Source organism: Puma concolor, chromosome B4, assembly GCF_028749965.1.
Source record: "Puma concolor isolate L17-30 chromosome B4, mPumCon1.1.hap2, whole genome shotgun sequence".
Taxonomy (NCBI): domain Eukaryota; kingdom Metazoa; phylum Chordata; class Mammalia; order Carnivora; family Felidae; genus Puma; species Puma concolor.
Window position 1 is genome coordinate 19341759 of NC_141673.1, and position 12946 is coordinate 19354704.

At 40.0% G+C, this 12946-nt stretch overlaps 1 protein-coding gene across 1 annotated transcript in view; it reads right to left on the minus strand.

Moving 5' to 3' along the window:
* Positions 1-3015: 3015 nt before the first annotated feature.
* LOC147578949 (uncharacterized) overlaps positions 3016-12946 on the minus strand; it is an 89889-nt gene continuing 79958 nt past the window's right edge. Inside the window, exons 5-6 of the mRNA XM_086712513.1 lie at positions 5037-5101; positions 3016-3965 (exon numbers count right to left, since the gene is read on the minus strand). Coding sequence (XP_086568639.1) covers positions 3939-3965; positions 5037-5101 — 92 coding nt within the window. The 3' untranslated portion in view covers positions 3016-3938. The remainder of the gene's footprint in view (positions 3966-5036; positions 5102-12946) is intronic.

The following is a 12946-nucleotide window of genomic DNA, read 5'->3' on the forward strand; positions in this document are numbered from 1 at the left end:
AAAGGGCTGGTTTAAGGGACAGTCCTTTTCTGGGCTGCATGGTTAAAAGATATTAGAGATCGTGTTAAAAAAAGTTCTCTCTCTTGGGGCTCAGTTGGTTAAGCATCCGATGCTTAATGATTTAGGCTCAGGTCATGATTCCAGAGTCCTGGGATCGAGCCCAGCACTGGGCTCTGTGCTAAGTGTGGAGCCTATTTGGGATTCTCTGTCTCTCTGTCTCTCTGTCTCTCTGTCTGTCTCTCTCAAAAAAATAAAAATAAGAAAAATTCTCCCTCTTTCATTTTTTTTAAAGAAGAAATTTCAAAGAATATATGTTTATGTTTTCTAAGAACATAATAGTGGAAAAGGGTTTCCTGGTTCCAAGGGTAAGAGTCTGTTCAGTAATTCACATGATTAGAAGAGGAAGACAAGAGAAGAAAGAAGTGGAGGGTGTGTCACCTATGAGAAATTGAATTCCTCTTCCTAATCAGTTACATATCAATCAACTCTAAGTTTATCCAAATCCTGTTTCTCTATTTATTACATTCCTTCATTCAACAAAAATGCTTGTGGGCTTGGTATTGAGGCTCCAGGTTCCTATGTGAAGTGACCAATTCTGAATGAATATTATTCAATGTATAGCGCTGTTCTCTCTTCCTTGCCCTCAAATACTTCCAACTTCGAAGGGATCCCCACTGCTCAACTGTTTTAGGATTTGATGAACGATTCTCTGCCGACCCTTTCTGAAGCTTTTCGTGCCCACTACGGAACAGATACAAATACAGTTCACTTTGAAAACTTGGGTTGGCTCTGGAATGGGAGTGGGTTTGGATTCATTGTGTGGCGTGAGTTGCAGAAGATGAGAAATGAGCATACTGACGTGATCTCCTATTAGTCAGAAAAATTCTAAGAAACTGTTCCCAAAGAGAGGCGGTAAGAGGATTTTTTCTCCTCTATTAGACTTATATAACTCGTAAAATAACAGGCTGCCATTTTAGAATAGTTGGTGTTGGCATGCTGTGGTGAAAATTACATGAAACTATTCTTTTTAGAAAATATTACTTCAGGTTTTAGGTTAAAGCTTGATGCCAAACACAGATGAGTAGTTGGTTTACACAATTATCGCCTTTTTCTTAGAAGTAAGGGCAAAACCTCAAAACATGCCACAGCAGAAAAGCTATTTCTGTCACTGGCTAACAATTGAAGGACATCCATAAACCTTTGGAAATTAATATCCCCCAGGAAAATCTATTTGACGAAAGTCACAAGGAAGTTATTAACTAGAGTTAAGTCACTGACAAGAGATATTATTAATGATCTCATCAAAATTTCAAGTGCATTTAACTATCACATTGCAAGCCTTATTATTGACGACTCAGAGAATATTAAATTATCCTACAGTAGTTACTTGGCTAGAGATCAAATGAAAAAAGATGAAAAGCTTAAGTTCTAGGTAATTCCATAATTCTGTAGGCTTCACACAATTATAAAGTTAGAGTCATTAGCCTTTCTGTCTCCCTCTCCCCCAAATCTACTGATTGCTAATACAGTCGGTTCCTTTTAATTGTTAATTGTTCCCTGTTTCTCTTCCAAATGCTGATGCAGGCAGGATGAAAGTCAGAAAAATCCTCCAAGCTTTGGTTTTCCAAAAGCAGCTCAGGAAGCTTAGTTTATTTTCAGATTGGAAGAGACACTTTCAAGTACACTGGGTCTTTAATTGCCATCCCTCAAAGACATTTTCCACAAGGGAAACAAGCATTCTCCTTCCCACTCAATTCTCTCTCTCTGAGATCTTGACCAAACTTTCAAGTTGACACCGGGTTAAACTCCATGCTTTGCCTTTGTTAATGTCCTCCATAAGTGCTAGAGTTTGACCAAGAACTGATGTTGGGTAATAACTTCTATAGAGACAGATACGGATTTTTCTTTAAAAAAAAAAAACAACCCACCCTTCAGAAATGGTATACTTTATAAGGTTTTTCTCAATTGTAAGTTTATCTGGTCACCTAAGATAATTTTCTCCTCACTGCAGAGCCCCTAGTTCAGCAAACTTTTAATGAGTTTCTATTACTCACGTAGCGCCGTGCTAGGAGCTAGCGAGACAAAGGTAAATGTGAGATGGTTCCTAGCACTCAAGAAGATCCAAAAATAAAAGCAGGTAATTCAAAGGTATGCAATAAGGATGATACACACACAGGTTGTATGTCAGCAAGTCTGGAATGTGGAGAAGAGTGGAGTACTAACCCAACATGGAAAGAATGAAGAAAAGTTCAAGGAAAACAGCCTGAAGGGGATGACGCCTATGCTGAACCTTGAAGAATGAGAAGGAATTAAGAAGGAAGGAAGCTTGCGTTGGTTAGTGTCTACAATGGCCAGGTACTTTACACGTGGTTTTCCATGAAATTCTTTCAACAGCCATAGGAAACAGTATTGTGTTCTCCTATTTATAGATGAGAAAACTGAGATTCAAAGAGAGTCTGCAAATGGCAGACTTGAGATTCCAAGCATATACTCATAAGCATTGTAGTCTGTCTTTCTGATGTAACCCCCTGTTCCTGCTCCCTAGGTCCACCATTCTAATATCTGCAGAACTTTTAGACAATCCCTCTACAAACACAAACTTGCAATTCATTTGCTACAGTTTGTTTCAGTCATTATTCTGTGGGCCACTGTGGATGGCTGCAGAACATCAGGTGTTCTCTGAGACAGAAGCCCCCTGCAGGCTCAGGCACCTCTCTCTTCCATAACGTATGACATTCAACCTATGGACCACACTTTTTGGTACTTTATAAAACCATGCCTTCCTTGCTGATCAGCCCATTCATTTGTAAATATACAATGATTTTTGTATTTTTGGTCAGAGGATTCTTTCAGAGGAAGGAACATCGTTGATAGAAAAACGTCTTGAGGGGCGCCTGGGTGGCGCAGTCGGTTAAGCGTCCGACTTCAGCCAGGTCACGATCTCGCGGTCCGTGAGTTCGAGCCCCGCGTCAGGCTCTGGGCTGATGGCTCAGAGCCTGGAGCCTGTTTCCGATTCGGTGTCTCCCTCTCTCTCTGCCCCTCCCCCATTCATGCTCTGTCTCTCTCTGTCCCAAATAAATAAATAAACATTGAAAAAAAAATTAAAAAAAAAAAAAAGAAAAACGTCTTCAGGGGCAATCTTGGGATAAGAGCATCTCTGTGGGGCACACGTGTTAGCTGGTGCCCGAACTTCAAAGAAGAGAGCTTCACAAATTCAGCTAAGGCAAAGAAAAATTAGTTATTCCTGAGATCATGGAGGGGGGAGCAGAGGGGAAAGTGAAGAAGAGTGTAAGTGAAAGGGGCAAGAGAGACATATGGTGTGATGGGACTTTTTGGTGACCCTCAACTTCCCAGCTAACTCTCTTGTCACACTAAATGCTCATTGAGATTATTGGAATTCTTGTGAATGTGAGTAAAGAAGCAGCTTCTGTTATGTAGAAGCCCCAGCAGAAGGGGTCCCAAAAGATAAGCTATAGTTCTGACAGAGACACAAGCCAAGAAGTGAAATGTGTTTGATTTCTAGAGGTGTGTATGTTGACCCATCACAGTCTTTTCTTGCTGTTGTTGTTTTTAATCAGAATGAATTTAATATCATAAAATTCAGCAAATTTGGCTACTAAAAATCCAGAATTTCATCTTTTCTTGAAAAAGTAAAATGGTGTGGCAACTCGGGGCCCATAGTCTCACAAGGAAATAATTGATGGAAATTGGGTTTCCCTGTTAGATGGGGCACACACTCTCCATTTTGCCGCAGTCCTCACTATTCCACAGTACCCCCATGTCACTGAGTGAACCTAAATAGTTCCCCTCATTTACATTATCTATCTGGCTCCAACAGGCTTTTGAGTTTGCAACCCAGATATAAGGCTGAGAAACTATCACAGATCTCTTGGTGGTGGGAATTGTGATGGCAGGCAATGTCTTCTTGAAGAGAAGTGTTATACACTTAAGATTCGTTTCTGCAACTAGGGAAGGAGGAAAAGAAGTATCAATTATTAATTATTAAGTAGTTAATTTAAATATATTGAATCTTTGAATCCTCACAAAACCCTGGTAGGTAAATATCACAATTAACTATATTTTACAAATAAATTAAATGCAAAAAAAAAAAAAACAGTTAAGTATCTTGGGTAAATTTAGCCTTCCACAGATGAGAACTGGGATGTGAATCTGGAACTCCAAGAATACTAAGGATTCCACTCTTACCTGTGTCTTAGCTTTTTACCAGATTGTAAGATCCCCTGTCTTTTGTGTTCTCCCACACTGCTCCTTGTAATTGCCTAGTAAATAGACAGTTGTAACCTTTATTGAGGCAACAGATTGTGAAGAATACTTTGGCCATGCTCGAATCCTTTTGGTTCTGAGCCAACTGGTGTTGGTGAACTGGCAAATTCTGGTACCCTCTCCAGAAGCTCTTTCCTTTTCATCTATGTATGGGCCTCTGTCTATGTTTTTCCATAATATAACTGAGATTTGGAATAATGGGGGGGGGGCAGAGGGAAGTTGTGGATGTTGGGATGAGCTTGGGGAGGCCTGGCCAGGGGGACCAGCCTTTGAAAGTCATGTAGATTTGAAAACAATAACTGAAGAATAGGAGATGAAGTGGAAGAAAGAAAAAGAGAGAGCAAAGAGAGAGGGGAAAGACTTGGTTAAAAATAGGGACAGCATAAAGAAGAGAGAGAAGCAGGAAATAAGAAAAAGGAAGAGAAAGAAAAGTATGTACAAGTAACTAAAGGACATAACTGTCCCTGAAAACAACAGAAAAGCTTCCACTGGAGAGGAGAAAGAGCCTCTCTCTCTCTCTCTCTCTCTCTCTCTCTCTCTCTCTCTCTCTCTCTCTCTCCCTCTCTGTGTGTGTGTGTGTGTGTGTGTGTGTGTGTGTGTGAGAGAGAGAGAGAGAGAGAGAGAGAGAGAGAGAGAGAGAGAAAGAGGGAGAGAGAGATTGAGACCACTTCACCACTGATCTCAGACCACCTCTCCCCACATCTTTACATCATGGTGCTGTGTAAATCCTTTCCTTGCCTCATTTACCATACCCAACCTCCAAGGGTATTCTGTTCCTCTTCATAGCCCAGGACTGGATAAATCTTTTCTTCTTTGCCTTTTTTGTCACAAGAGACAAGCATGAATTTTTTTTAAAAAAAACTTTGTTAGGAACTAAGGGGAAACATATATACAAAAGCATGGCAAAAGTTAAAAATACCACCACTATGCTCTAAACTTAAGATAGCTAAGTCTGACCTGCAAGCTGCCTGAGTCAACCTGAATTCTATCTTGCATTCAATCAATTGATATTTTTTAAGTGCCTATTATGTGCCAAACATTGTTCTAGGTGCTGGGTATAAGTCAGTGGGCAAGGCAGGGAAGCCCCTATTCAAACTCCTGTCTTCTGTCATCTTTTGGCCTTTATGACCAACTTGCTGCATTTATTTCTGTCTGTATCTGCTTAGAATATTTTGTTTGTAAGCAACTGAAACCCAATTCAAACCAGTTTAAGCAAAATTGGGAATTTACTGGCTCATATAACTACAGATTTTCTCCCACTATCTGAAAGCAGAGTGTTCCTCTGAAAGCATTTGTAAGCCTTAGTGGCATAAACTGAAGAGTATCCTCATTTTCCAAAAGTTTGGGTTATACCACTTTGCTATTATGAAATATCTTCATTAGTACAGTAATGGATATTTTCATAAATCCTCTTTGGGTTTTTTTCAGTTAGTGAAAACAAGTACTAATGTAGGTCTTCATAAAAGCAAAGTGGTGGGGCAGGACACCTGAGTGACTCAGTCAGTTAAGCGACTGACTCTTGGTTTTGGTTCAGGTCATGATCTCATGGTTTGTGCATTTAAGCCCCGCATGGGGCTCCATGCTATAGGTGCATAGCCTGCTTAGGATTCTCTCTCCCTCTTTCTCTGCCCTCCCCTGCTTGTACTTTCTCTCTCTCTGTCTCTCTCTCTCAAATAAACTTTAAAAAAAGTTTTTTTAAAGCAAAGTGGAATAATATGAACTTTCAGAAAATAGAGGATACTTGTAATGTGTTAGCTTCAGGTATGGCTAGATCCAGCATTCCAATGCTTTTCTAAAGGAGTCTTCCTTTGCCCTCAATCCTGGGCACATCTTTTTGGCTTTATTTTAAGATGGGCATTGTTTATCTGGTAGTAAGATGATTGCTGGCAGCCTTAAGCTTACTGTGTCCTTATAGTGCTAATCCCCAAGAGAATCAGGAAGCATCTTTATTGATAATGCCAATAAAAGTCCAGTAGAGATCTCGGATTGGTCTGGCTTGGGTCATGTCACCATCCTCAAACAAATTAAGCCAATTTCAGTCCCATACTGTCCTAACTTAAATATACAGTGGCAGTCACAAACATGAAACCACCAATGGCAGTCTACTCACAACAGATATCCTTAATCCTTCCTCTTCTCAATTAATTAGTATCTTAGTATCAGAAATTTTTGAATGCCACATTTGGAAATGAAAGGAAAGAGGGTGTATTCTTGAACAAGACTACCTTTAAGGGCCCACCCCCACAAGGAACAGGCTCACTGACCCAGCTCCAATTTCAACCTGTCAATGTTTAAAGGTCTCCTTGGTTAACAACAATGTATCTTCTTCACTTTTGACAGCATGATAGTTTGCCTACAGCAGGCACTCCAAAAATGTTAGCTGAATTGCCCTGGTGAAGGGAGGAGAGAGGGAAGGATGATGAGATGAGAGGAGAGGAGGAAGAGGAGGGAGGGGAGTGGAGAGGAGGACAAAGGCAGTAAAAAGAAGTACAGAAAGAGAACGGAAGGAAAGGAAAGAGAAAAGGAGTACAATACAGTGTTCAGAGCCCACACCCTGAAGTCCAACATCTTGATGTTCAAATCCCACACTGCCATTATCTTGAGAACATGGACAAGACCTCAAAACCCAAAGCCTTGCTTTCATCATAATATAATGGGCACCAAGCATACCTTCCTTACTGGAGTCTTTTGAAAATGACAGGCAGTGATGGTTGTGATGTTCTTTAGCCCAGTTGCTGGTACATGACATTCATTTAATGATAACCTCCCTTCTTTTATGCCTATTGTTACTGTTGGGGCTGGGGTTCTAGGGAAGGGCAAAGTGAGGACCACCAGAGTCTCAGATGCCTCTCAGAGGTCATGAACAGCTCTCTGAAGAGGTTCAAAATGCGTTCTGGAAAAAAAATAAAGTCTGCAACCAAAAAACCCAGACCATTTCTAGAACCCAATCCAAACCAAACCTTCTTGAAGGTCATAACGTGTTCTGAGGTTTCATTCCACTATTTTTCACTTATACAGTCCACAGTCCTGCCAGGGCTGAGCTAGGATTTGAGCTCAACATAGCCAAATACCACAAGGGGAAAAAAAGCCCAAGCCCTTTGCCCTGAATGTATTTCCAGGCCAATGGAGAACTGAAAGCCCTGCAAAGCTCTAGACAGCCAGTTACCCCAGCAGCCACCTCTTCCAAGTAGCTTCAGAGCATCATTCTGATGGCCTTGGGGTGCTGATGGCAGCCTCCGGCTTCCTCTGTTACCTCCATGGCCACGGAAGCAGAAAGGGCTCGCAGTAGTCCTTGTGCTCCAGCAACCTAACCACAGGCTTGGTGAAAAGGGAAGGCTGCCAGAAGTGGGATAAATTGACTGATTTTTCCAGAAAGTATCTTCTCTCCAGCAAGGCCAATGTAGAATGTAGTCACAGAGCCTATCCATGCCCACTTCTTTATGGAGAAGAATTCCCCAGTACTCAGTAGACTACATGTTCAATAATTAGCTTCTTGCAAAAGTAACTGTATGGAGGGTCCAATGTGATGGGTTCATTGAAGAAACTGGGCAAGACAACTGCTCATAGAAAGTGGGGGGGAGGGGAAAGACAGGAGAATGAAGGTGGGAGGGGAGCCGGATGGGGGGAGAGAGAGAGATTGAGAGAGAGATCAGAACACTGACATCTGCTGAGGTGAAATGGAACACAGCGTGCTGTCTTATAACACCTTGTACTTTACAGTGACTCCCATGGATTTTGCTAGAACTGTGGAGAGGAGTTGTGGGAAGAATGAGTTCTAGAAAACAGACTTTTTGCACTTAAGATGAGAAGGATAGATGAATTGAGAGACAGAAATCTCTTACTAAGATGGGTAATAGCCATCAATTAAGCCAATGTTTAGGTCACTGATAAAATTGTGTGTGTGTGTGTGTGTGTGTGTGTGTGTGTGTGTGTGTGTGTGTGCGTGCGTGTTGTATAGGATAGAGACACTGAGAATGATAGGTTATTTTTTGAGAGCCTAAGACTTTTCTTATATAGTCAGTACTATAACTTGGCTTGTTGAATTCCCTAGAGTCAAAAAAAAAAAAAAACCAAAAAACTCAATTTGAATCCCAACTACCACTTACTGGCTGGGTGACTTTGAGAAAGCAATCTGACCTCACTTTTCTTATCTGGAAAATGGACATAAACTAAAACCTATTGACAAGGATTAAATGACAAGAATAAACTACATGCTGCTGCGGACATCATACTTATTTAATAAATAACTGTAATAATAAAAGTGTCATTAACAATATTGTGACTTGCTGAGACCCCTCTTTGTTTCTAGCACCAGGTTTTTACACAGTAATGTTAATTAATATTCACTGATTCAATCAGAGGAAGGACTTACTTGTGAACTGGGCCACGAAAAGCAAAACACAATCACTCAATAAATATTTATTGAGGACCGAATTTGTATAGGCAGTCTCAAAATGACCTAACCCTAGGTATTACTCATTATTACCACTTTTATTATGCATAAAGACCAAGCACACTGCTTAGCACATAATGAACTTTCCATAAATACAATTTTTCTCCCATCAACCTGTTTACCCAAGTGTTATTTCAACCTCCAACATCTTATTCCAGGTTCCTAGTCCTCTTCTCTTCCGTAAGCAAATGACTTGCTAATACTTCTTAGAGATTATTATGAAATTTCCCAATCTCCTACCCCACCCCCACAAGTACAAATACACCCATTCCGCTAAACATTCTTATCTTCTTCCTTCCTCTTTTGAAAGGAGAAATGTCCTGCCATCTGTCCTGTTTACCCTGGCCTTTGGTCTACTCTGGCATTTCTATCTATACATTGTGCCTTCTTCCTCATAAATCTTGAGTCTTTCTCTCTCTCCTCTCTGAGTCTTGCAACCCAGAAAATTAACTCACTCTTCAAAAATACAAGCAAATGGGCCAACAACATGCCCCCTCTCTACCCTCCATTTTTCTATGTAGTTCCTGCTCTATCCTTCTCCCTCCCTTCACAGGCAAGTTCTTGGAAATCTAGGCCACCCCTTGCTGATTTCACTTCCTCCTCTCCTCACCCACAGCAGTCTGGCTCCCAGCCACCTCTCTACTCGCCCTGTTCTTGTCAAGGTCACGCTGACCTCTGTATTTACAGATCCAATGGTGGCTCCACATGCCTCACCTTACTTGACCTTCCTAATGCATTTGGCACTAGGAGACTCTTCCATTGAATTTTTCTCAACTTCCAACTGTCTCTTCTGTTTAGTTGATCTAGGAGCACTTCAAAATCAGTGTCAAAATTGAACTTTCTTTCTCGCCAAACCAAACTATCCTCTTCTATTTCTTATTCTTGCTAATGGCACTGGCATTCATCAGCTCACCCAAACCAGAAACTCAGAAGTCATCCTCAGTTTTTCTTTCTTTACTTTCCATATTCAGTTTCCCACTGAATCCTATTATCTGTATCCCCTTAGCTTTGGGACTCATCTGTGTCACTTTGTTGTACTATTGCTACCTTTTCTCTGGATATTAAGACACTCATCTGAATTATTTCAATAGTGTCTTAAGTGGTAGAAACATCTCTAGCCGCTCTTAACGCCACAAAATCTGCCATAGTGTAGATGGCAATACAGCATAGTAGTTAAGGGGACAGACTACCTCTCTTCAAATATAGCAGCTGTGAGATATTGAGCAAAAGATTTATCTTTTCTATGACTCAGCTTCCTCAACTGCAAAATGGGGATAATAATGATAGCCTTCCTTTTAGGGTTCTTGTGATATCAAAGGACATTAAAGTACTTAGAATAGTGTCTGAAAAACAATAAATGTTCATTAGGTATTAGTTATTATTATTACTATTATTTACCACTGCCAAAATAAACTTTTAAAAAACTAAAATTAATTAAAGCACTCCCTCACTTTAAAATACATTGATTCAGGGCACCTGGGCAACTCAGTCGATTGTCTGACTCTTGATTTCAGCTCAGGTCATGATCTCATGTTTGTGAGATCAAGCCCCACGTCAGGGTCTGGGCTGAGTGTGGAGCCTGCTTGGGATTCTCTCTCTGCCTCTCTTTCTCACACAAAATAAATAAACATTTTTAAAAAATAAAACAGAATAGAATAGAATAAAATAAAATAAAACAAAATAAAATAAAATAAGATTCTACAACATGGTAGACAAGATGCTCTGTGTTATATTCCTTACCTGTCCTTCATTTTCATCTCTCATGTTTTATGCTCCAATCTTACAGTGCAAACCACACTCTTAAATTCCTGAAACTCTGTACATGATTTCCCTGTACTTGTTATGCTCTAACCCTTCTTATATACCACGAAAACTCCTATTCATCCTCAAATCCCCTATACTGTCTGTGAAATATGGTTATTTTCTACCACCTCCAAATAGAAAAAAAAATCACTATTTCTAGACAATACTTCTACATCTTACATAGATGTATGTGTAAATATATATATACATTATACTGTATTGCATTTGTGTATTTGTATGTCTGTCTCTCCTAGAAGAAAAGTTCTTAAGGAGAGAAACTATCTTACTTACCTCAGGGTAGACAGACTTGGCCTACAATAAGCCCTACATCATTAACATGTTACATTCTTGTGTGCCTCATAATTTATAAAATGATGTTTGTAGCAGATAGTCTCCAAAGCTTGCCATCACTACTTTCTCTCCTTGTTGCATGTGCATGCTGCTGCATCTATCAAGAGTTGGGAACTTTTTCCTCTCCTCTTGAATTTAAACTGGCTTTGTCTCTGCTTTGACCAAAAGCAGTGGTAGAAATAACGTGTTTGAACTTTTAAGCCTAGGTTCTAGGATGACTAGAAGCTCCTGTTTTCCCTCCTACAAAAACCAGCCACTGTATCAGAAGTCCAACCAATGAGGCCACCATGACACAAGGAGGCAAGGCTATGGACAACCACAGGAGGCTGTCTCCTTCCCATCTTCATCATAATGACCATCCAAGGCAAAAGCCCAGCCGTATTTCAGATCCAGTCTTCTCCATCCTTTAGCCAGGTTGATCAATCCTGCTAATTTACCTGGGACGTCTATGATTTTAGCACTAAAACCCCTATATCCCCAGGAACCCCTTTAGTCCCGGGTAAACTGGGACATTTGATCTTCCTTACTTCTGCATTCCTACCACTGTTAATATGTTCTCCTGGATCTCTGAAGTGAGCCATTCAACTATAGCCTCAGATGTCTCTGGGTTGGACAAGGACATTTATTACCTTCAGGACCAATTTTCTCATAAGCTAAAGAATCACTCTCTATTCTATTTCCCATCTCCAATCATGCCCAGCCACATAGTCTGATAGAGCTTGCCAGAGGTTATACAATAAACTCAACTAATACAATGAAGACTATTCCAAAGTTACATAACAGAAACTCCCTCTAATTGTTCAATTCCCAGTGAAATGAAGGCCCAAAAGTTAAACCCCAAACAGAGTGCCTTTTTAAAGCTCAAAGTACGAAAAGCTAAATACATAAAATCAAAATTCCTCTCTCCTCCAATTTCTTCTCTGTTCAGTCTTAGCTAGATGACAATTGGGTTCATTCAGCATCTCCTGCATTATCTTCCCCCAAGAACTGATAAATCTCCTCTACTTCCAAAGATGTACATCTTCAGAGCTGCCTCCAGCACCCCCAAATAAAACCTCCAGAGAAATCTGAACACTACTAATCTGATTGCATAGCACAGTGGACTCCTCAGCACCCATCACATAGATAATTTAGACCTACAATGTTGTTGTTAGCCACAAAACACCAGACACATGGTGTTATCTAGGAGCCCAGGGTTGAGAGAAAAACATAAATGGACTAAGGCAGGAAATTGAAAGGTAGTTTTCATCCACCCTAAGGAGAGATGAAAGGAATTACAATTATCATAGGGGTCTTGTCTTAGTTTGTGACTCTCTGTTCAAATGTCCAGGTAAGATGATTCTACTCACTTTCTGTCCTTGGAGATCCATAACATTTCTCCTTATATTGGAACTAGTTTGAACTATATGTGAACTGTGACTTTCTGTTCCCTGCAGCCAGAGAACCTTGACTGAAATACTATTTTTAAGAAGTGACTTATTAGGAAAGGTACTTTTCCCTACACCAAAAATCCCATTCATTTTGCTCCCTGAATTATCTTCTTATACAGATCGAAGAAGCTATCAATAAAGCACACATTAAATACAATGTGAAAATTAGTTCCGAGAACATAACTGGATAGATAAGAGGCATGAGCAGAATATGTTAAATTTTAATGACTAAATTGTACTTCTACTCATTTATCAACTTTTAAAAATATTAATGCTGTAGAATCTATAACAGCATTTCTATTTTAGGGGGAAGCTTCCATAGACATGTATCATAGTATGATTTAAGATTCATGAAATTCCAGAATGCTTAGAAATATAACTGCACAGATATATAGCCCTTATTATGATTCCCAAATGGCAAACATGTGAAGTAGATGAATTTACAACAGATGCATCCAAGGACATTAGGTGTCTTTTTAAAAATAAAATAAAACTGTAAATGCTTCAAGGATGCCAGTGAATAAAGAGAAAATCTTCACATTCGAGTAGGGGTAGGGAAGTTGGATCATATAACCACCAACCTTGTCCCCCAAATTCACCATCACCATGAACATCTTTCACTAAG